This window comes from Triticum dicoccoides, chromosome 6A (genome assembly GCF_002162155.2).
Source record: "Triticum dicoccoides isolate Atlit2015 ecotype Zavitan chromosome 6A, WEW_v2.0, whole genome shotgun sequence".
Classification (NCBI taxonomy): Eukaryota; Viridiplantae; Streptophyta; class Magnoliopsida; order Poales; family Poaceae; genus Triticum; species Triticum dicoccoides.
The window spans coordinates 598,458,084-598,482,144 of NC_041390.1; the positions used below are offsets into that span (position 1 = coordinate 598,458,084).

At 43.0% G+C, this 24,061-nt stretch overlaps 1 protein-coding gene and 1 long non-coding RNA gene across 3 annotated transcripts; one reads left to right on the forward strand and one right to left on the reverse strand.

Moving 5' to 3' along the window:
* The first annotated feature begins 260 nt into the window (after nucleotides 1-260).
* LOC119318292 lies at nucleotides 261-5,149 on the forward strand. Its single transcript, XR_005154045.1, has 5 exons — nucleotides 261-875; nucleotides 1,049-1,143; nucleotides 1,223-1,305; nucleotides 1,669-1,800; nucleotides 3,576-5,149. It is a non-coding gene; the product is annotated as an uncharacterized LOC119318292 (long non-coding RNA).
* Nucleotides 5,150-11,512: 6,363 nt separating this feature from the next.
* LOC119318293 (WEB family protein At4g27595, chloroplastic-like) lies at nucleotides 11,513-13,461 on the reverse strand. 2 transcript variants are annotated; one of them, XM_037592819.1, is made up of 3 exons: nucleotides 13,343-13,461; nucleotides 13,045-13,170; nucleotides 11,513-12,975 (listed from the first exon to the last, which is right to left on the reverse strand). In XM_037592819.1, exons 1-3 carry the CDS (start codon nucleotides 13,397-13,399, stop codon nucleotides 11,635-11,637), a joined length of 1,524 nt encoding a protein of 507 aa, XP_037448716.1. In that variant the 5' UTR covers nucleotides 13,400-13,461; the 3' UTR covers nucleotides 11,513-11,634. The 2 variants fall into 2 exon arrangements, with proteins under 2 accessions (XP_037448716.1, XP_037448717.1); XM_037592820.1 differs by having other exon boundaries at nucleotides 13,045-13,167; nucleotides 13,343-13,453.
* Between the last annotated feature and the right edge of the window lie 10,600 nt (nucleotides 13,462-24,061).

Here is a 24,061-nt window from a genome sequence, read left to right on the forward strand (position 1 = left end):
TATATATATATATATATATATATATATATATATATATATATATATATATATATATATATATACTAATAAAGCAGCTAATGCCTCTGGCCGTACGTCGTTAGCAATTTTGCAGAAAGGTCCTTTTGTTTTCGGGAATTCAACCCGCGGTCCCTATTTAAGTGGATCTGAGAAAACGTTTTGATTTTACAAAAAAACCCTACGTTTGTAAGAAATCAACCCGCAGTCCTTTCTTCTATCTTATCCAGACGTTCCTTTCCAGCGCGGCGGGCGGTGCCCTTCACGGCGGCGACAACTCCGAGTGGGCTCGCGGGAGACGGCGCTGGGCTTGGGAGATGCGGCCGCGAGGGCGCCGCATCAGTTCGCGGCAGCGAGGCGGGGATGCGGCGCTGCGCTCCCGGGATGCAGCAGCGAGGCGTCGAGGCAGCGCTGCGCTCGGGCGCGGCATCAAGCGGCAGCAGCGAGGCGGGAGGCGCACATGGAGATGAAGGAGGAGAAAATGGAGAGTCGGCCGGGGCGAGGAGTTCGCCGGCATCGAAGCCACGGACCACGGCGCTGCAAGCTTGCAGGGGGCGGTGGCCATGGCGGGGAGGCGGCGCTGAGCTCGGGAGCCGCATGCCTCCTCTGCCGCTCCTTCTTTCTTTCTTCGCCAACTCCTCTCTTGCACGTCGTCGTCTTGCCGCCCACGCAGCAAAGAGGTCGAGGAAGAGGCGGGAGTCGGGTCAATCGATCTGTCGCACGAGGATGCGGCACTCCCTGTTCCATCTAGATCAACGGGCGCAGAGAGAGGTGGAAGAAGAGCCACGACCTCCGAGCAGGAGGCTGTCGCCTAGCACGCATCTGACTGCGGCTATTTTATCCATGAGCTGGAGGATAAGGTATTCACCTCTAAAATCACACTTCTGTTTTCCCCGTTTCCATCTGAAATATGGATTGCCAATATACTACTCTCACTTGGATTTGCACATGAAAGTAGTATAAATATTTGCACCGAACTGTATGATTTGTTGAGCCAAGTGTTGAGTCTGATATGGCATCTTTATGCTTTCAGAGAAGTGCATCTCTAAAATTCAGAGTTTTGAACCTAAAGAGACGCATCTAGACAATGGTTGCATGAGTGGTTCCAGTGTCATATACGCCAACATGGTAAGCATGTCTTGTCTGATTCTAAGTTAGTTGTAGAAGTATTCCATGCTACTATTTGTTGACCAGAATTCGCTACCAGGTTGGAGATTTGGGATCGGATGCTGCGCCAAGAATGAGGGACCAAGGTGCTGAACTAACAGCAGGGGCAGAATGATTCTTCAGGTACCAACATAGCCGTCGACTAGAGAATTAAGTTAACTGTTTGTTTTACTTGAAGCTCCAAATTGTAGTTATTTTAATCATTCACTAATTTGGTATAGTCCTAATCTAGGAGGATTATCACTGTATGATATGAGATTCTGACGTTTATCAATGATAAAAATCTGACATTGAATGGTTCTTTTCGGAAGTACAGTTGTAAGATCTATGATTCTTGCTTGGACCTTTAACTGGACAGTACTAATTGAACATATAATTGATGATTTATGCACAACAAGATATTCTGTTGTCTTTTCTTCTTCAATCAGATTCATCTAGCCCTTTGTTGACTTTCTAATTGTTTCACCCTTTACCTCTGAAACTTAGAAATCGGAGAAAGGTTATTGGCATATCCCCGTCACTGACGAAGATTTGCTAGAGAGGAAGAGGACCAGAATGTTTTTCTATTATCGGGGACATACATAATACATCTATATCTATACCTACTAATAAAGCAAGGTGCGTTTCTCCAATTTCTTCATCCGTTCACCACCAATTTTCTTTTCTATCTGAGGTGGTACTAAACTTTTGTAATCTGTCTGTTAGCAAAGGAAAATCGATTTTTCCAGAATTACGTACATGGGCTGCGCACGCTATGGCCCAGTACACTCAGCCCATTTTTACCTGCCCACGCAGTAATAAAAACAATCCTATTTTACGCACTACGCGGTAAATAGATCGACGTACGCACAAGGCGGCCAAGACTGGGCCATCCTTTTTTTTTGTTTTTATTTTTCTTATTTTGTTTCTTTCTTTTTTTGTTTCCTGTTCCTTTTTTATTTCCCTTTCCAAGTCTATTTCCCCCATTTTCTGAAATTCAGAATTTTCAAAAAAAGTTTGGCATTTATAAAAAACCTATGAATTCCAAAATTTTCATCATATTTGTAAACTGTTTGAAATTTTGCAATTTTGTTATTCCATTTTTTGGGTTCTTCCAATTTTGTTCAAAATTTAAAAATTGCATTTAAAATATGTTAAAAATTTATAATATTCTTCTTTTAGTGAGATGTTCAAAAACTGAAAATAATTTTGCATTAATAAATTATTTTCTAATTTTTTTTCTTCTAAATGTTCAAAACATGCTCCCATTTCCAAAAAAAGTTCACAAATTTATGAAATGTTCGTATCTTCATAAAAGGTTCATGCTTTTTAGAAATGTCTGTGAATTTCAGAAAAATGTTCCGTTCAATTTTGTTGTTGGTGTTTTCCTAAATGTATGGAATTTTCAAAAGCTGCTCATAATTTTTAAAATTGTTCGCTTTTCCAAGTATATTTAGCTGCTCATACGTACTAAACTTTGTAATCCGTCGGTTTGCAAAGGAAAATTAATTTTTCCAGAATTATGTACATGGGCCGCGCATGCTATGGCTCAGTAAACTCAGCCCATTTATCCTGCCCACACAGTAATAAAAACAATCCTATTTGACATACAGTGCGGCAAATAGATCGACGTAGGCATAAGGCCCCAATGACTGGGCCACCCATTTTTTTGTGTTTTGTTTTTATTTTTATTCTTTTGTTTCTTTGTCTTTTTGTTTCCTGTCCCTTTTTTATTTTCCCATTCCAAAACTATTTTCCCCTTTTTCCGAAATTCGAAATTTTCAAAAAAAATGTTTGGCATTTATAAAAAACCTATGAATTTCAAAATTGTGATCCTATTTGTAAAATGTTTGCAATTTTGTTATTCCATTTTTTTCAAAATGGGATGAAACAATCATTTCAAAAGAATATTTTGGTTCTTTAAATTTTGTTCAATATTTAAAAATTGCATTTCAAATATGTTATAAAATTTATAATATTCTTATTTTAGTGAGATGTTCAAAAATTGAAAATAATTTTGCATTAAAAACATTTTCTACTTTTTTTTCTTGTAAATGTTCAAAACATGCTCCTATTTCCAAAAAATGTTCATAAATGTATTAAATGTTCATATTTTAATAAAAGGTTCATGCTTTTAAGAAATGTTTGTAAATTTCAAAAAAATGTTCTGTTCAATTTTTTGTTGGTGTTGTTTTAAATGTATAGAATTTCAAAATACTTCTCATAATTTGGAAAATTGTTCGCTTTGCCAGGTATGTTTAGCAGCTCATACTTCTCATTATGTTTTTTTGAAAATTTGGAAAAAAAATGAATAAATGTTTCGAATATGAGATTGCAATATATTCCTATATATTCACTCTCGTACTGGGCATGCTCTGCATTGGTTAACATGATGTGTTTGTTTGTGTGGCTAGGAACATGTGATCGGGTTTTTGAGGCCGTGCGTTCGATCACTCCCATACTTGGACTGCTCCGCATCTGGCATATCGAGCTTATTCGGCTTGTTCAGAATAAGGGACACCATAAATTATTGTGGATGGTAGCTTCCATGTGCCAATAAAAGAGAGTATGCTGGTTAATTATAATTGAAGGAAATTGTGGGCACGTGCCAATAAAAGAGAATATATTGGTTTGGCTCTAATTAAATGGTGCCGTGTTGAACTAAAGAATACAGACATTTGGGGTCATGATCCATTCTTATATTGAGCCAGATGCATGTAATTTTTTATCCCGTTGCAACGCACGGGTATGTGTGCTAGTATAGATAAATTTGGACTCATTTATGACAGAGATTTCTTGCCAAAAATATTAACTCTGTCCAGCAGTGGGCACTGTCAAGGTAATAACAGGAATTTGCTGAATCTAATTGAATGAAAGCGGGATGGTATCCGATTGAGAACCTTCTCTAACTAAATGGGCTTACGAACAATCAACATCAAATAGTTCCAAATTAACAGATGTTGTTTTATGAAAATACTGATTTAAGAATTTGATGAATCTATAATTCTCTACATAATCACTTAGTGAATTTTATGAATCTATAATTTTCTACAGATTTAAGAATTTGTACATCCCCTTTTAGTCCAAATTAAGAAAAATATGATTTCTGCTATGATAGTTTCCACAATAGTTTGGCCCTTGAGACACTTCCACTGTATGCATGTGTGTTCCTTTTTTTCCAGAGATATGCATGTCTATTGATCATTGCTGGAATTGGTTCGACAAACTGTGTATATGTGACAAATTTACTAATTTTTTTTGACTCGTCTACGGCGGGCTTACGCCGGCCTGAACCATGTATTACTCAACTGTAGCGGAGACATAAAAGAGGATACAGGGGGTTGTGGGAGAGATAGAAAGAAAACACCGAAAAGAAAGCAAAAGGAAAATATTCATGAAGGTTGAGTAATATACTGATCCAACCTGATAATATGACTAATCCATACAGTGGATATGCGCCAATGCTCAAATTTGAAAAATGAAGGATTCAACTTTTTTTGAATTATTATGGGTGAAGTCGCGAGCATGCCCATCAATCGTAAAAGTATATAGTTCGACTTAGTCGTAGGTTCCGTAGTAGTCTTGCCTTGGCTCTGCTGCCTCTCCTCTCTGCTCATTGCTGGCTGTGGCTGTCCCATCTCTCCTAGAGCTGCTGCTGCTGCTGCACTTCTTCTGAAGCTCTTCTCAAACCCGTTGCTGCAGTTCTTCTCAAACTCCAACCAGTTGCTGCTTCTCTCTCTCTCTCTCTCTCTCTCTCTCTCAATTTTTCTGTAATCATGTGAACCATTGTTGTGCGATTATATGTTTTGTGGTACCTTCTGCAAAGTGCTAGCACCTACATGTTAGCCAAAATTTTCTTCTAAATGTCATGAGGCATGAGCTACAAATTTTCTCAAGAATGATAAGGCATGCATGCAATTTTAATAATACTCTTTTGGCTCTCATTTATCTGTTGCCATAGAGCATTGTACAATATAGAAGAGTCAATCAAACATAGCTCTTTGAATGGGGCAACCTGGTGCATGTAGCTCCCGCTTGCGCAGGGTCCAGGGAAGGGTCCGACCACTTTGGGTCTATAGTACGCAGCCTTTCCCTACATTTCTGTAAGAGGCTGTTTCCAGGACTTGAACCCATGACCTCATGGTCACAAGGCAGCAGCTTTACCACTGCGCCAAGGCTCCCCTTCAAACATAGCTCTTTGAATATCGGACAAAATATTGGTTTCGTGATTTATTTATAAGAAGATTCTTCTATGTATTTAGTTACATGATTTTAATTTGATTGTCTTCTTTCAACTTTTTTTTGCCGACTATGATATTTCCTTAGGTTCACCTTGACCTTCACTGCCCGTGTAAGAGCTTAAGTAAATTGATGTTGTATCATCAGAATCTGTAGCCTTGCACAGTTTTTCTTGCATGCACTGAAATCCCTCTTTGTCACAGGATGAATCAGAAACTGAAGATGATGATCCCATGGACACAGAAGAAGCTTCCTCTGTCCTCATCGCTGCACTGCAGTCTTTCAGCCAAGCTCTGGTGTATGACGACGAAGAAAAAGATACCGTGAGTCCGTGACAGAGGTAGATGTCTTCTTGCGTCCTACCCTAGATGACAGGGGCTCTCTCATCAGCAAAATAGCTACTCTGGATACGCAGATGATGATCGCAAGAGACTGTACCTTATGGATAAGTAAATGACTCTGAGGTCTACATGTTAAGTATAGAAAGAAAAACCTGACGACGACAAGTGTACTGTGGGGAGCTTTGCTGCCACTTCTTTGCCAGCCGGAGTGGCCTATTTTTAGTGATGATCATGGTGTACATGCGTGTATATGTTGTGTTCTGATAGACTGTACTACAAGATTTTCTTGGAATTGGTACTTCTGTTTTTGTATGCTATGAAGAGCGTATGTGTATGCTGGTTCCGTGTACTCTGTTTGTACATCTGGTTGGCAGGAGATTAAGCAATGGGCGAGGTTTCGTATCTTCTCAGGGGTTGCTATACATCTTGCCGTGCATACTCAGCTTCTTTGGGTCTAAGGTATTTTCTTTCTTTCTTTCTTTCTTTCATGAAGAGGTTAAGTCGGAGGAGAGGACCCGGATCCCGGACGGCGCGCTGCTTTGGTCCCAGTCCACTCGCCATGTTTGGGTACCCAGCTCGGCCCTGTGCAGGTATTCACCCACCTCTCCACTGCCCCTGTAAGGACCTCCTTGATCTTGTACCTATCCAAATCAAAATCCTAGCAAATACACTTCAGAGCAAGGTACTGTTGTAGACCTCCTTCCAATCCGTGATGACCCCTAACCAATACATGTGCAGCCATTGTCCGTTGCTAATTTAATACACTTCAGAGTAAGGTATCAGAAATAGTACGTGCATGTTGCACAGAGATGTTATTTCGCATGCATGAATTCTAATTTAAGCTTAAAGTTAGGCATGTCTAATCGCACACACCATAGAATTTCCTTACTGTTCACTACATCTTTTATCTCCAATTTGGGTAGAGTCTAAGTGATAACTCTTTAGTCTGATTTATCTTCAAAAGTTTGCTAGAGGCTGACCTTCTCGGTTTTCTTCAATATTTTTTTGGAGTGCAACAGTATGAACTGGTTTCCCCATCAAGGTTGTATTTTCTTTTCTTTGATAGATTCTATAGTCATGTACTTCCGTTTCATGTTTCCATGTTTGCCATTATATGTGCCTTTCTTGCTGAGCTCTATTTGGATGAACTTTTGTTGATGTTGATGTGGCTACATGGGCATGAATGGACATTTTGGACAGACCTGGTTTGAGATGTCCTTTTATGCTTGACTCAGGCACTCAGCTACGTGTGGTCTTATGAGACATAATCTCTGTTAAAAAGTATTTGTAATTACTAGCAGCATTCCATAATTTGTATTGGGTCGTCCCGGTGTCGCAACCTAGGAAGAACAAACAGGGCCGGTCATCCCCATAGATAAAAACATTGTCAAGCCTTACTTTTTGCAAGTTGCCTTGTTCTGTTTTTTTAGAGGAAAGATAGCAATTTGAGTCATTACAGTTCTGTTGCACGAACACTGCTAGACCGCAGTGTGTCAAGATCCTAATTGCTACACTCAATGGTTACATTGACCTTATTTCTGAAGTTTGCAAAAATTCTATTACAAAAATATTGCATAATGGCACGAGGAGCAATTTATACTTAATATTTCGCCCGATGCAACGCACGGGCATTTGTACTAGTTGAACTAGTGCATACCTAGTAACGTATGAATAAGCCACAACTTCGCTCCTCCTCCTCCAAGAAAGAAAGCTATGGCCGATGCCGCCGCAGGTCCGCCTCGTCTCTGGTGGCCCTAGGGCCATGTGGGCGCGGTGGATCCTGCCAAGGGCCGGCGAGAGGGCTCCGTTTTTAGTCGTTTTTACTGTCTTGTTAGGGTTTGTGTCCTGCTCAGGAAGGCGAGATGACGGCGGCTCCCTGAAGATGGCATAAAGGTCTCACCGCCTAGCCCCTGTTCCGGCGGTGCATCTAGCATCGTTGGTGGACGTGTGGAGGTGTGTCTCAGGCGGATCTATCTTTGGTGGATTTGCTCGGATCTCGTCGTTGTTCGTCTACGTCCGCGTGTCTTTGGGTTGAATCCTTCCAACTTACGTTATTCTTCATCGGCGGCGGTTGCTGTTCTGGTGCGCTGGTCCTATGGGGTCTTAGCACGACGACTTCCCGACTGTCTACTACAACAAGTTGTGCCCGACTCCGGCGATGGAGGGGTGATGACGGCGGCGCGCCTTCGGCTCGTTTCAGTGCTTGTAGTCGTCGCTATGTGGTCTACGGATCTGAATGTAATTTTTATTTTTGTTGTTCGTTGTACTGCCATGATTGAAGATGAATTGATTGAAAGTTTTTCCTAAAAAAACAATTAACGCATGAATAGCATAGATTTTTTATATTAAAAAAATCGTGTTCCTTCTGGTCTGCTTGTAGGCCAGCAGGCCTTGTTCCATCTGAGTACGTACGTAGGGCTGTGAGGCATGTCTCACCTAACCATTATTAAAGGAAGAAAGAAGCCCATTAGCCATTAGCCAACCACAATCAGCCCAGCTGCCCGGGTAAGGCACGATGCGTTGACCATTTTTCCTCGTGTAACGAGGCCATCGTAACTAGCGCGTACCTAGCGAGCTCGGGCAAGTGCCCGTCGCTGGGCGCTGGCTCCGCCACTGATTGCAATCTTGTCCTCCAGATGTTCTATCTATCTAGAAAGAAAGGGAAGAAATCCATCTTTTCCGCCTCCGATCCTACTGATCATCGGAAAATAAAACCCTCAGATCCTACCGATCGAAGGAGGAGGAAGAGGAAAGGGATGATGACATATAATTAACCAGTAGGTTTTGGTGTTGATGTTGGTTTTGGGAGGAGGACCGGCCAGGGTGGATGCGATCGATCATGCCGTCCCGAACACCAAGACCAGCGCCTTGGCCTCCCCGCGTATAGTCCAAAGTGTACTATCACCAAGTCCGCGTACATCGCTTGTGGTGGAACGACGGAACCATTGGAACTATGCGTCGGCGATGAACGTGACGATCGATCTCTAATCTTGCACTACGGCGTCTACGAAGAACATGCAGCTTACGGCGGTACTACCATCAATCAATACTACGTATTACGATCTTGTTGTTTAAACAGATGATGACATTTTTATTTTGAGATTTGAACACAGTACAACGCAAATGCCCACATACACGCACATGCACTCTCACATGTGATGAACGCTTAGAATACAGGACTCCGACAGGTGTAAAAGAGGCAGGTGATCTTACACATACACGTTTAAGTGATGGTCTCCTCCTATCCCAATCATGGACACCGCCAGGACTGCGAGGGCTAGCTTCGTCGCCCTACACATGCCATCGCCTCGACCGCCAGCTTATAGCGTGCCACCATCATCGCTCCTCGCGCTACCTTCCTCTGCTCTTTCCTCGCTGAATCCGATCATGTTATGTGTCTGCTCTGCCTCCTAGTACCACTTGGCTAACGATCCTTTGACCTTCCTGCTTTGCTCGGTTCGCTCCCTTAATACAATTGTTGCTGCCCTTAACATCACTTGCGTGTTGATTAAACTGCTCTGGTCCCGTAGTCCATATACGGAACTCAACAAACGACGCTGGTTCATTAGTCGGTGCGGGCAACATGCAGAGCATGGGATGCCAACAAACACACCGTAAAAGAAGATTACATCGTATAGAACTTCAAAAATATCGAGGAGAATATGGTATTGAATATCAAAGAGAGCGAAGAAGCCACCTAGCTACTAGCTATGGACCCGTAGATCTATGGTAAACTACTCACGCATCATCGGAAGACAACAAGGATGATGTAGAAACCCTCTGTGATCGATTTCCCCTCTGACAGAGTATTGGAAAAGGCCTTCGGATGGGATCGCGGAAGAACAAAGACTTGCCGCCGCGAAAAAAGTGTTTCGGGTAGCTCTCTGTTGGTTCCGGAATATTTGTGAATTTATAGAAGTAGAATTAGGTCAAACAAAATTGCATGAGGCCCACGAGCTCAGGGGCTGCATCTATCCCGAGGCACGCCCTGTGAGCTCGTGGCTCTCTCGTAGCTCTTCTGACCTCCTCCCGAACCTTCTAGATCTTCCAACGAGAAAAACAGTACATGCATCTGAACCGTGTGCTACTCTTCAGACTAGATAAGCCCAACGCCCCAACCTCAACCACCTTCACTTACGAGGACTCCCGACCCCCTCGTGTCGGCGGCACCACCTTAGGCAGCTGCAGATTCGCCCACCTGCGCCATACAAGACAATGATGGCTGCATCAACGCCGTGGTGCAGATACACCAGCCGAGTAGTACCTTATAAGGAGGATGAGTTCTTCTGCTAAAGAATCTCCTATGATTAACACTGTCATCATAAGGTATTACAGACAACGATGCACACTGTCCTCTAGCCTCTATAACCTACTACCCGTTAAATTGATTTCACTCATATGCATGTAGTTAGATTGGAGTTGTACGTTACTAAGTGCGCATTAAATTCATTAAGCTACGCGTGAAGGGCGGCCAATCAGCTATGCCAGGTGGCACAAGCTGGTTGACCGTGGTGAAAAAGCTTTTAGGATATTATTTTTAGATAGAGGTAAGGATTTTTTTAAAATGTTTTTTTCCTTTTTAGATGGAGGTGATGCCCCATATTTTTTTTAAAAAAATGGAGGGCTACGCAAAGTAGCGCTAGCTGGTAGGCTGCGTTGATGATTTTTTATTTTTTTGTACTTTTTTTCCTACATGGAGGTGAGGATTTTAATTTTTTTTAGATGAAGGTGAGGACTACATGTATTTTTTTAAATGAAAACATGCGCACAACTTTCTCTCAAGCGGCGTCACCGGGTGGCGCCCCAACCGCTAGTGTTCTTCATAGGTGTTCATTTGCATTAGTGCTTTCAACTATTGAGTCATGCTCCGTGTATCCTTCAAGTCAGTAGGTCTATTTTTGTATTCTTGATTCCTTCATATTCATTTGCTACACTTAAATACTTTTTTAGCTTTTATACTAATCTTCGTCATTGTTCGATAATCTAAAAGGAGAACTTCTCGCAGACAGGAAAATTCTATTTCTTGCCAAGGTCAGTCGAATTATCAATGTATACACATTGTTTATATCAACCAATCTGTTTTAGCAGATTGCACATATTTGCTTCAATTGTTAAAAAGGCAATCTAAGCAAGTTTTCATTGTGTTCAATTCAAACTTTCTAATATTATTGGAACAAATTTACTACTAATTGGTGCTAATCTCAGACAACTTTTAATTGGAGAATCTCATTTTTTGGGATAGACATGTTGGGAATTTAGGCGCAAAAATAATAATATGGTAAATGATCCTTAAGATTGTTTATTACTATTTTTCATATTTTCTCTCTCTATGCACATCTCTACTTATTTTGGAGCAATTTTTCACATATCTACGTATTTTGGAGCAAATGTTCCGCAACAACGCGCAGGGAATTATCTAGTTTCCTTAGTGCTTAAGCCGGCTTTGCCCCCTTGTCCGATTAGGATAGTGAACACACGATGCCCGCGGTTCTAACTTTTATGTTTTTTTTGCAACAACACTTGTCATGTTGTTTCTGATGTGGTAATGTGAAGGATATCAAGACGATGAAGTTTGGTGACGTCGTCAAGTGTGGGGTGGGAGGAGGGGAGGTGGGAGTCTTGACGAGTCATCGGGTTAGGGGCCGTGATTTTTTTCTTGCTATACTCCCTCCGTTCACAAATATAACATGTTTTTAATATCTTAATATATATGAACTACATGCTGAATGAAACGAGTGAACAAATACACTAAACTATATATATATCCTATTCAAAAAGGATAGGACATTTTATATTTGTGAAAGGGAGGGAGTAGTATTTATTTATTATGCGTGTATTTCATGGTAGGGGTATCAAGCAAACACACGATGCGATGCAGGCATCAGGCAGATATCTACCTAGCTAGAACTGGGCCAAAGTCTGACTTGTGGAGGCTTCTTCTCCTAAAAAAGTCTCCGAATTTGCGTAGAACGGACCTCCTCTTCCTCTGCTTCATGGCATGCTCCAGGCCACCGTACTGTCTCCCGTCATCGAAGTGGTCGAACTCGTAGTAATCGTCCATGGCCGCCGCCGCCGCGGCGGACCTTAGCTCCGCGAGGTTGCTGATGGACGCGAACATCCGACGATCCTTCCGGCTCGCGGCGGCCATCACCCTGCCGGAGTCCAGGAACGCCGCCGCGCTAAGCTTCCCATGCGCATCGGTCTTCCACTCCTCCAACAGCAGCCCCGCAGCGCATGCCTTCTCCCCACTGCCGGCGCCACCATCGGCCGTCTTGGTTGCCTCTGTGAGCTGATTCTGCAGATCCGTGGCACGCCCCTGCGCGGCAGCCTCGCTGGCCTTGAGCGACTCGTTCTCCAGCCTCAGGGACTCCATGGCGTCCTCTTTCCCGGCGACGGCGTCGCGCAGCTTGGAGTTCTCGCCGCTGGCGAACTCGAGCGACTCGCTGGCCGCGTTGGCCTCCTCCGCCGCCCGCTCGAGCGCGCGCCGCAGGCCGTCGTTGTCGTGGTCGACCGCCCGGTGCATCTCGGCGAGCTCGGCGTTCTCACGCCGGGCGGCGGCGGCGTCCTCCTCCGCCGCGCGGGCGCGTGCGAGCAGCGCCTTCTCCCTGGCGCGCCAAGCGGCCGCGGCCTCCTTCCAGTCCGACATGACGCCGTCGAGCTGCTCGGTGGCCGACCACAGGTCCGCCTCGTTGGCGCGCAGCAGGCCCTCGAGCCGGCCGGCCTCGGCGTTGGCGCGCTCGAGGTCGGCCTGCGCGTCGGAGAGCCACGTCTTCACCTGCTTGGCCTCCATGGTGACGGCGGAGAGCGCGGCGGCGAGGTCGTCGGCGGCCTTCCGGGTCCTCTCCTCGGCGGCCAGCGCGGACCGCAGCCTGGCCCGCAGCCCGTTGATCTCCTCGTCGACGCCGCCGAACATGAGGTCCCTGACGCTCCACTGGCCCTGCTGCGCTGACCCCGCCTGCCGCAGCGTGGCGGTCTCGAGCTTGGCCTCCTCGAGCGCCATCTTGGCCTGCTCCAGCTCCTTGGTCTGGCTGATCAGCGACTCCAGCATCTTGGTCTCGGTCTGCTTCGCCGTGGCCACCTCTCGCTCCAGAAGCCACACCCGCGCCGACGCCGGCGACGTTGGCGTGGCGCCGTCGCTCCGCGGCTCCATGAGGTCCTGGAGTTGGAGTGCGTCTTCCTTCTCCAGTTGCGCTGCCACTATCTGCTCCGTCATGTCGCCACTGCTGCTGGCACGCTGCATGCAGTGAGCCCATATGTAAGTATTCAGAATGTTTATGCGGCATGCAACTCTGTGGGCACGCACCTCAGAAGATTGCATGGAGTACGTGGTGGTGCTGGTAGCAAGGACGTGCTGCGCTCGTGCGGAGGCGTGGCTTTGGAACTGGAAGCCGGAGGAGTCCTCGGCCCAGCGCCCCACGACCCGGATCTGCTGCACGGCGAATATATACCTAGTCGTCAGATCGATCGGGATGCTCTCCCGGCCGGGTTCAAAAATTTCTCCGGGGCCAAGAATTGTAATGATCTAAATACACTCATTCGAGTAACAAGTAACGGACGGAGATAGTAATACTGTGAGCAAATTGAAGAACTGACAGCCAAACCTGAAATGCAGCGCTGTCTAGCGATCCGGCAGCCCACCTCGGCCTGGATGGCAGCATCAGGCCGCGCTCGGAGCACCACTGGAGCTAGCCGGGAACTGCCAGTGCAGTGCTTCCTTGCACCTTTGTCAGAAACCGGTCTAGAGTACACCAGATTTATAGTGGATCACGCACGCACGCTAGACAAAAGAATACTGCTCGGGGTGTGGAGCAGGTGGAAGAAGGAAAGAGACGGCGGGCTTGATCTGCACCGTCGCGTGCGATCCCACGCCAATTTACAATGCCGTGCGCGCGTAGGGTGTGACGGGTGTACAATGACGAGTTTACTTTTTTAGCCGTCCGCAACTTCTTAACCGCCCGTTATCATAACTACTCTGTTCGGAATTACTTGTTTCGGATATGGATGTATCTAGAATTAAAATACATCTAGATACATCCATTTCTGCGACAAGTAATTCCGAACCAAGGGATTACTACTCTAGATTATATCATAACTGCTCTAGATATTCTACTCACATGAAAGAGCCAACGATCAAGGATGTGATGCCTATCGCCGCGGCAGTTTCAGGCGGTCCAGTAGCAAACCAGTCAGCGTGTAAATTATTTCTCAGCCGACGTCGCTCCTAATGGTCACCATGACTGATGTGTCGGGCTGCCATTGATTGGATCGGCAACTCGTGAGTTGAAAAATAATTATATAGCTTGTGGATTTCTTTTACTTTTGTCCCGGTATGCTTGTTTTATTTTACTATCATATCATGAGAATGCAGAACTAGTAAACACATTTCTTTTCCAAGAGAAAGGCTTAAACCAATCTCTCGAGGGAAAACAACACACACACACACACAGAGAACCCCTGCCCCGAACCTTTGTGGCCGTGCCGCTCCTCGGGGCAAGGCGACCTGGGTGGAACTCTTGCCCACTACCAATCGCCATCGAAGGGTGTCGCCAAGCAAAGCTCACACGACATCATCGGCGATGGGGCTGTTGTTTGGCTTTGTGGCGTAGGTCAGGTGCCATGATCCATATAGGGTTGCGGCGGCGTTCTCCAACGAGCTACTATGCAGGCTCGACACAGGGGCAATGGCAGGTGTCAGCGTTCAAGGCGGTTGCAGGAAGTGATACCAATATGTTGTAGATGTGTTGCACTCATGCTGAAGGCAGTGGAATGTGCCTTGGCGGTGATGGCTAGCATGCACACGTAGGAGCCCGTAACCCGAGGCAATGGCCCCGGATGGGGCTGGTGGTGTACGACGGTGTAGACACGTCGACATTGTGGGCTACGCAAGGGGAAGACCGGAGTGGGCATCATCCTCGGGGCAAAGGTGATGCGGTCGCGCAAGGCTGTTGTGGTGGTGTCGGCCCCATGGTGTGACAATGCACCCTCACTCGGATCTAGCTAACGATTGAGGACTCATTTGGTTGGGGCACCGGCCCTGATTGTAGATAGTGGTGGAGGTAGTCGTGGGCATTGCCCTGCGACTATGTCGATCCAAATTTGCATGGGCTCCCGTGCAACATTGGGAGCTCGACGGTTGTCCATCGGCTATGACACGTCGTGTGCTAGGTGTGTGTATCGTGTTAGGCCGATTGGTTCAGCGCAGAGGCGGCTGGATGGTCTGGGCATGATGGCTCGAGCTATGGTAGGCTCCTCGATGGTTGTGACAGCGTTCTTAGAAGGAAAGGCGTCCCACCCATCCGCTAGTGTCACTACTACCTCCCTCAATACAAGCGGCGGGGGGACAATCCTCCCCCAGATGTGGTTGGTTGGGTTGGGTGGCTCCTTCAGGCATGTGCTTTATTGCTGCATGGTTGCGTAGAGTACCGGGAGAGGCATGCGGCCTCCTCCGGGGGGCACCACAGTGGTTATTCTCGGAGTATTGGCTGGTGCAACTATCAGACGGTCCGTTCGCAAATAGTGCTTGGAGCACACTTCATGTCCGGGGTAAAAGAACTCTTGTTCTGGCTTTCAGTAGTCATTCAAAACATTGACGAACTTGCGTCGTTACCTTACTATAGGCGGCGTCCCCATGCCGATGTTCTAGCTTTCCTTGCTTGGTTTTCACATCTACAATGAAAATTCTCGTCATGGATATCTCTGGCCAGACACGGCGATGGTGAGGCAAGGGTTTTATCCCATCTTGAAGGTGTTGCTACGGACGAAGTCGACCTAGTTATAGATATATTTTGTGGCTTGTACTATGCGTGTTGATATTTGTGGTCTCCTTGCGTTGCATCAATTTAAATAATTTATGATTGTGTGCATCTGAGGATGCAAAGTCCGGAAGGTTACCCATCTTTTTCAAAAAATAAATAAACCAGGAAAAGGGTAGTTTGAAATGAGCGAAACCAAGTTGAAGCTTGCAAATATTGCCTTACTTTCATGGAAGTGGATTTAGACCTGCACTTCTTCAATGGATGGATATGGCTCTGCACTTACTTTAGCTTTCTTTTTTCTTCGGACAGCCGTGAAGAAAATGCAAGCAGGGTTCTGAAGAAACGAATAGAACAAGGACGTAGGGTCAGCCAAAAAGCGTCGTCAAGCTGTGCAGTTGTGTTTCCGTCATCCATTGAACTATTCAATCAACTTTTGCTGCGTCATTACACCAACTAAAAGTGATAAGCTTGGTTAAAGCAATGCGAACGTGACAGAGAGCAGAAACGCTATCGAACATGGTGGCTGATTTTATTTTATTTTCTGAAACGAGGCACAAGCTCTGCCTATTTCATTCAATAAGAAGATAAATATTTAACAAATTCGGTAACCAAAGATACAGACGAGATAGTACAAAATAATTTCTCACCCATTATGATATTTCTCAAATGTGTGAGCTCCTGGATAGGGTCAGGTCTGAAGGAAGGTTATGGTCGATAGCCGGCAAGTTTAAAGGGAATATGGACCCCTTCTTCCTTAGACTAGAGCGGTGGACGAGTAGTGAGGAGTAGCGTTGTAAAGAGACCTTTGTAAATTGGTGGTGGAGGCATTTTTTGCCTTCTTTAATATATGATATGCACACTCGTGTATATTCGAGAAAAAAAAAGTGTGTCTCCCGCCTTCACCCATATATATAGCCGCCTCTTCTTTACCTTTTGGCATGATCACCGTTGACATTTTTTTCATATTGTTTCGAAAAGAAGGTTAACCCCCCGGCTTCTGCATTATTATGATGCAGACAACCATTTTTTAATTATTAAACAAAGTACATAACAAAGACAATTACGGCTGAAACATCACAAGATATAAAATAAACACATATGACTAAGTCTACTTTTATCTTGGAAGACACGCACTGCGCTCATGGGAAAAACAGTTGGTGTGGCATGCGGCCAATATCACCCGCACTAACAGAGAGAAAGACGACATGAAGGGGCGGGGGTGGACGAGATAATTCTAGAAAGAGATCAAGTGGTATATGGGGTCCGTGGAGACACGTGCCAATAGACGGAGGCGGCAGACGCAAGCGATCAAATCTGTCGGTTGAAGGGAAGTGTTTCCCAAAAAAAACAAGGAAATCAACCTTGATCACTAGTTGGCATGGTGAAATTCTACAACTATGCATGTTATCACTTCTTCTTCGGTACAACCCCCAGAAACACATTAACGGACGAGATCTGTCCACACCCCTTCATAATAAAGGATAAGATGGTCTTTCTAGAAAATACGTCGAAGATCTGGCCTGTTCTGAGTCCGCCTTGGGCCGGCCCATTAGTGATTGTGTACTGTCGCACGCACGGATCGAAAATCCAAAAAAACAGTGCTATTAGTAGGTATAGAACACAAGACCTCCAGGGTCGTGAAATTTCTACTAGCCACCAGAACCATCACGAGTTGGTGATAATTGTGTGGCGCAGTAATTTATCACCTAGAATTGACGTACTGTAGGTGTTTTTTTATGAGGAATACTGTAGAAGATCAAAACTGGTATACAACCGGACCGGACATTCTAGCTAAAGCGTCTTTTATAGCTAAAATAACTAATGTGTTTTTTCAACTTTTGGATTTTTAAAAAAATATGAAATTCTTTTGGAAACGTGATTTTTTTCAAATTTCTGAACCTTTTTTTGAAAAATACTTTGATATTGTGAATATTTTCCAAATCTTGAGAACAGTTTTTTAGAATTGTAAAAAAAATTCTGAAACTGTAGACATTTTTTAAAAATACGAATAATTTATCAAATTTGTAAACATTTTCTTGAAAACATGACAAATTTTCAATTTTCGAACATTAAAAAAAATGCAAACACTTCTTCAAATTGGCAAGCATTATTGGAAAACAAACCACAAACATTTTTTTCAAATTGGAAAAAAAGTGTTCAAGTTAGTACAATTTTCATACACACTTTGAAATTCCAAAACTGTTGACAAATTTCTGGAAATTGTTAGGAAAAAATAAAAAAAGTTTATGTTGAGTGATAATGACGGGAATTACAAATACACTCATCTAATTGGTATATTTTAGGCTATGGATAAATGATCCCAGCGTCTTGTAAGAGCCTGGCATGGACATATGAGGCATCCATGTCAGGTTTAAACGACTTCCAATATCATTTACATGTTGCAACACGTCTGACCATTTATCACCCTATTTTCACGGAGAAAACTCTAGAAAATGCAAAACTTCTCAAAGATCTAAACAACTTGGCATTGTGTCTTGATTGGTCATAAAAGTTGGTGGAAAATATTGGAGGTTATTTGACGGATGTCGAAAAGCAACAAGCTTTCAAACGGACCCTTCTAGCCTATCCGAACACCCTCCATTGAACATAGTCTATTTTTGGACATCCTTAAAATGAATACCACTTTTGAAAGAAGGTAGGCATGCCTGGTTTGGATGATTTTCGACACCATATGCTAGTAGTGACACACCCGGTCATTTATCGGCCTTCTTAACCAAGAAAACTTCAAAAAAATGCAAAATTAGGCGAAACCCCAAATAATTTGGCATGGTGCCTTGAATTGGTCATACAAGGCCATGAAAAATGGGGCAATTTAAGGGCAAGTCGGCATGTCCATTTTAGGCATCCATGCCTGGTTTGAACGACTTCCGACACTGTATGCACGTTTTGACACGTTTTGCCATTAATAGGACTTTTTCACTGAGAAACTCCAAAAAAAGACAAAACTTGGCAAAAACCCATACCATTTGGCATGGTGCCTTGAATACAAGGCCATGAAAAAATGGGTTCATTTACGGGATGTCGAGAAATGAGTTGCTCCCAAACAGATCCTTCTGGCCTATTCGAACACTCTTCATTGAACATGATATTTCTTTGGAAATATCAAGGCTGCCCCAACTTTTGCAAGCAAGTGGGCATGCCCATGTAAGGCATCCATACCTGGTTTGAATTATTTCCGACACTGTATGCACGTTGCGACATGTTCTGTCATTAATTGTCATTTTTTCACCGAGAAAACTCCAGTAAATGCACAACTTGTCGAAAACCCAAAAAACTTTTTATGATGCCTTGAATTGTTCATACGAGGCCCTTAAAATTTCAAGGATGTCGAAAAATAACATGCTCTTAGGCGGAGCCTTCTGGCCTCAGAACATACTTTGTCCAACGTAGTCTATTTTTGTTCATCCTTGAAATGATCCCAACTATTGCCATCAGGTGTGCGTGCCCCTCATAGGCATCCATGCCATGTTTGAACAATTTCTGACACCGTATGCAAGTTGCGACACGTCCAACCTTTTTTTGCATTTTCTTACTGAGAAAACTCTAGAAAAATGCAAAACTTGTCGAACACCATGGAAGATTTGAACTACTTCCGACACCATATGCAAGTTGCGACACGTCTAGCCATTTATCGATCTTTTTTGACCGAGAAAACTTTAGAAAATGCAAAACTTGTCGAAAACCCATGCAACTTGGATTGGTGCCTTTAATTTGTCATACAAGGCCATGGAAAAAATATTAGAGGCATGGATGCCTACCATGGGCATACCACCTACTCGCAAATGTTTAGGTCATTTCAAGAATGTCCAAAAAATACACCATGTTCAACATAGCATGCCCAAGTAGTCATCCATGCCAGGTTTGAAGGAAAAATGTATTTAAAATCATAATTTATATAGATACTTAAAACTGTCATTTTAAGTTCCTAACATAACTAGTAAATACAAAATGATAGAATTCAAAACAACAAATGTTTTTTAAAAACATTTAATAAATATATAAACAAAAAAGAATTAAAATCATGATTTGAATTAGTTACTTTAAACTGTAACTTTGGTATTTCAAGTTTTGTACAGGTTTAAAAAAAGTTTAAAAAGGAAAAAAGATAAATTAACAAAAAATGAGAAAAACAAAAAAATAGAATAGAAAATAAAATCTTAGGCCTTGCCCAACTAAGTGACGACATCGCTCCTGTTAAGCGACTATTGAAATTTGTTCGGAAATAAAAAAATTCTCATTTTTTTAAAAAATTCACAAATCCAAAAAATGTTCAGGCAAATTTAGAACACTTTTTTGATATCATATATTTAGTCTCATTTCTGAAAAATGTTTTGAAATTTATTTTTTGTCCATGCTCTGAGAAAATGTTTGTTTTCACAAATTTGTTTGTGCTTTTAAAAAAATATTTGAATTTTGACATTTTGAAAAAAAGTTAAAGACACAAACATTTTATGAAATTACCTTACAATTTTCAAAAATGCGAATAATTTTTAATTTATGAATAAAATATGGACATAACGAACCTTTTGAAATTTTGGGCAACATTTTGAAAGCATGACCATTTTTTGAACAAGAAAGAAGAAATGTAACAGGGAAAGGAAATTAAATAAATAAAAAGAAATTATGGAAAAATGACCAGTTCACAAAGTGTTCGTAAAATCTTTTTAAAATTCCCAGTCGGTCACTTACTTAATGAGCCTAGCTTTACATTATCAACCAAAGGCATGCTGTTGCAGTGGTTGTGGACGCACTTAATCTTTTGAGTGGTCGTGGGTTCGATTCCCAGCTTGTGCGATCGTTTTTCGCCATTTTTCATCCGCATGGCACCGCAAGTGGGCCGGCCCAATTAAGCTCCCCGGTGTATAAGTTACTACAAAGATAGATACAAATTGCGAAATGCCTATGTACCGAAGCGGGACTCGCATGTTATATTATCGGTGCTCCCACGTGCAAAAGCGATCTCTGTCAACTTCCGGGCTGCAGCTTCAGGGCCCATCTCGTCCTTCACAAATGCAACGGCGTGCTGCAAAACCACACTTACTATATATGAGCACAAATTTGGCAACCGACAATGGATTTAAGTGCAAGATCAAATGAGTTGTGGGAAAGAAAATCATTTCTTGTCAAATGAAGAGAATAAGAGATAGTAACTTTGCACAAGTAAACAAATTGTAGATCGTAAAATGACATGTATATTAATTGATCGAATAAGGCTCAAACCAAATTGGTTTGCGTAACTGCGTTCTGACAATGGTTCACACTAGACATGTCAAGTTCAATACATCACATCCGCAAGTATGACATATACATGTCCCTATTTGTTGTAACTCATACTACTCACTTTGTTCCAAAATATTTGAAGTTCTACATTCGTCCTAAGTCAATCTTCCTTAAGTTGACCAGGTTTATAGAAAATTATGGTAAGATATACAATATTAAATATACATGGCATGTATGTTTATTTTCTAAAAATTCTAATGAAACTAATTTGGTGTTCTAGATATGAGGTAATATCACCAAGAGTCACATAACTTGCGCTGGGTGTTTAGTTTAGTGCTAGAACTTTAAAAATACGAATTTGTGGTTATCTAACTTGACCAAACGTTCAGATACGGTCCTTCCTGGTGGGCGTACGGAACACGGGTGATTTTTCTTAGGGAAAACACCCGTGTTCACGTACGCCCATCCTTTCCCAACGTTGCCTCGGATGTCCCGTCGTTATGCCATCACGAAGGTGTTGGCCCGGTCCCGTGTATGTCTCGTGAGAAATTCTGACCCAACAACCGAAGGTGGCTTGGGAAACAGGAAAGTACCCCGTTGCGTACACGATCCGACCGACGGTAAACAGTCGCAACGGGACGCATTAGTATGTATGGACCCATCTGCCGCTGAGTGAGCGATGCATTTTTTCCAGAGAACACCCTTGTATTACTTTTTTTTTTGAGAAAAGCCAAACACTGCAATGAATTTTTGCATGAAACCCTGTCAACTTTCTTTATTTGTGCAAAAGACAGACCACTGTACTGCTCATAAAAGAGCAAATTAACACAAAAACGTGGAAGCCAGGTTTCGAACATGCAACCAAAAATTATTAAACGAGTCGTTATAACTACTACACCATTCACGTTGTACTCTCTATAAAGGATAACAAAATCTATTGAACCAAGCGGTGCGTGGACCTCAGCAGGTACTGCAACCTTTTTTGCACTCGCTATTTTCTTTAAGATAATTGTAAAACGCAGGTTATGCTCATATATTTGTGTGTTAAAAATATACATACAGACGATGATAAGTAAATAAAACATTTAAATATTGTTCTTGACTTACCATATACAATTATGATTTTAGTAATAAAAATAACGTTTAAATATTCATGTATTATAAATATTGTAAACACCACTGAAATAACCTACTTTTAATTTGTTCATGTATTATTATTTTAAAATTTATATATACTTAAAAACATTTATGAATTTTAAAAATGTTTGTATAATTTCAAATAATACAAATATTTGTAAAATTACAATTCAAACATATTAATTTAATTATACGAATATTTCAATAATTGTACGCACATTTTTGTAGTCCAGTGTTTGTATAATTAAAATATTCCAAAACTTAAAATTTGAACTGCTGATATGGATATTCAATCTTGTCCAATATTGAAATTACATAATTTTTTAGGATACATTAAACATATTAATTAAAAAAGTTAAACTGTTGATATGGATATTCAATGGTGTCATGAGTAAAAAAATCCATATTAACTTCACATTCTATTTTTTTGTACATTAAACATAATTATTCAATAAACATTTTAAATGTCCGTATTAACTAAACATTTTTTATACAATACACAGGTTTATATTTAATTTTTTATTTACTAATCATTGTTTGTATGTATATTTGTAACACACAAATATTTGGGCATAACTTATTTCCTATGGTTTACAGTTTCTTTAAGAAAATAGCGCGTGCAAGTTAGAGGCTGGAGTATGTGCAGCCGTTTAAGCTCCACAATAGGCTTGGTTCAATAGATATAGTTATCCATTTTAGACAGTAGAACTGGACTCGTGTAGTGGCTGTAGCGGGCAGGGCCGGCCCTGGGGAGGGGCAGGGGGGGCGGCCGCCCCGGGCCCCCCAAATCCAGGGCCCCCCTCCCAGGTTCGCAGGTAGCCTAGGCGATGCAGGGATGCAAAAACGTAGTACCTCAGATTACCATTCAGTCAACAGGTAGCCATGCACGTAGTAGCCCACGAGGCCACGACCAGTGCTCTTTTTCTCGTGATTGCAGGGGCCAAGGGGCCCTCGGGTGTAGCGAACAAAGATATTGGGCCTAGCCCAGCGCACAAGGGGCATGTTGTAGCACACGACGCCCACGCCAAACTCTAGCCCTAACGCAGCAAGACCATCGCCTTTATGCAGTCGCGGCGGCGGCGGCCATGGAGAAGGAGCAGGCCTGTGGACTCACATCGTGGGGCTGTGGTAAGATTGGATCGCCCTTTTTTGATCGAATCCAATGAGGTTCTATGCAGCCCCTGCCCCTGGTTGTATGGATTTTGAGATTTGCCCTTCCTTGCTCCCGGCCGGAAAAGTTGTAGTCACCATGAGCAGAATCCTTTACTTGGTATTACAAAATTAGGAGCCGTGACGTTATTGTTCGATTATGAATTAGTTGTTGTTGCTGTTGAATCGAATAGCAAGTCGAGTAAGTACCTTAGCCAATATGGTGTGTTTACGCAATGCACAGTTTATTGTTATAACTCGGTTATGATTGACACTTATGATTTAGTGTAGAAAATGTTAGTAGCACAAAATAGGTCCGAAGCACATGTTGGATTTTGAGTAATAAACATTATGTATACTTTGTAATTCAGAATCTGGAAAAATTGGCAAATGAAGTAAATGTGGTGGAGGATATAATAGCTACCGAATCTGAAGCGAGATGGATATTCTACATAGTTATGTTCCTTGATTCTGAGACGATGTCTACTGAAAGAAGATTAACCACTAAGGTGCGCCAAATTCTCTAAGAACTCGCTGTTTAACCTGATGAACAATTCTATGATTTTATAGCGCTGCTGCAAAAACTTATCTCAAAGCATTCAGATGGTTCCTTCCCTGTGGAAGATTTAAACTTAAATCTCCAATATCAAAGTGGATAGAAAATATGTAGATTGTATATTATTTTGAAACTTCTATCAAGGGGCCCCGGATTTTATTTTCGCCCCGGGCCCCCAAACTCTCAGGACCGGCCCTGTTTGTAGCCGACCCCGACTCCAAGTCCCATCGAGGTGACCCCCAGCTCTGCAGCTCGCACCTATAAGTACTTACGAGTCAAAGAAGAAGAGCACGTGTATCCTCTCGCCAGCGCCGCCGCTGCCGCCTCAGTTTTGTTATTCGATCGACCAGTGAGACGATCTCCCAGGGCCCTGGGAGTAAGCAGTTTTGTGCGCGATCGATCAGTGGAGTGAGACGATGGAGGGCAAACCAGCGAGTACGGAGACGCAAACGCCCATGCGTCCGGACGGTGCCGACGAGGAG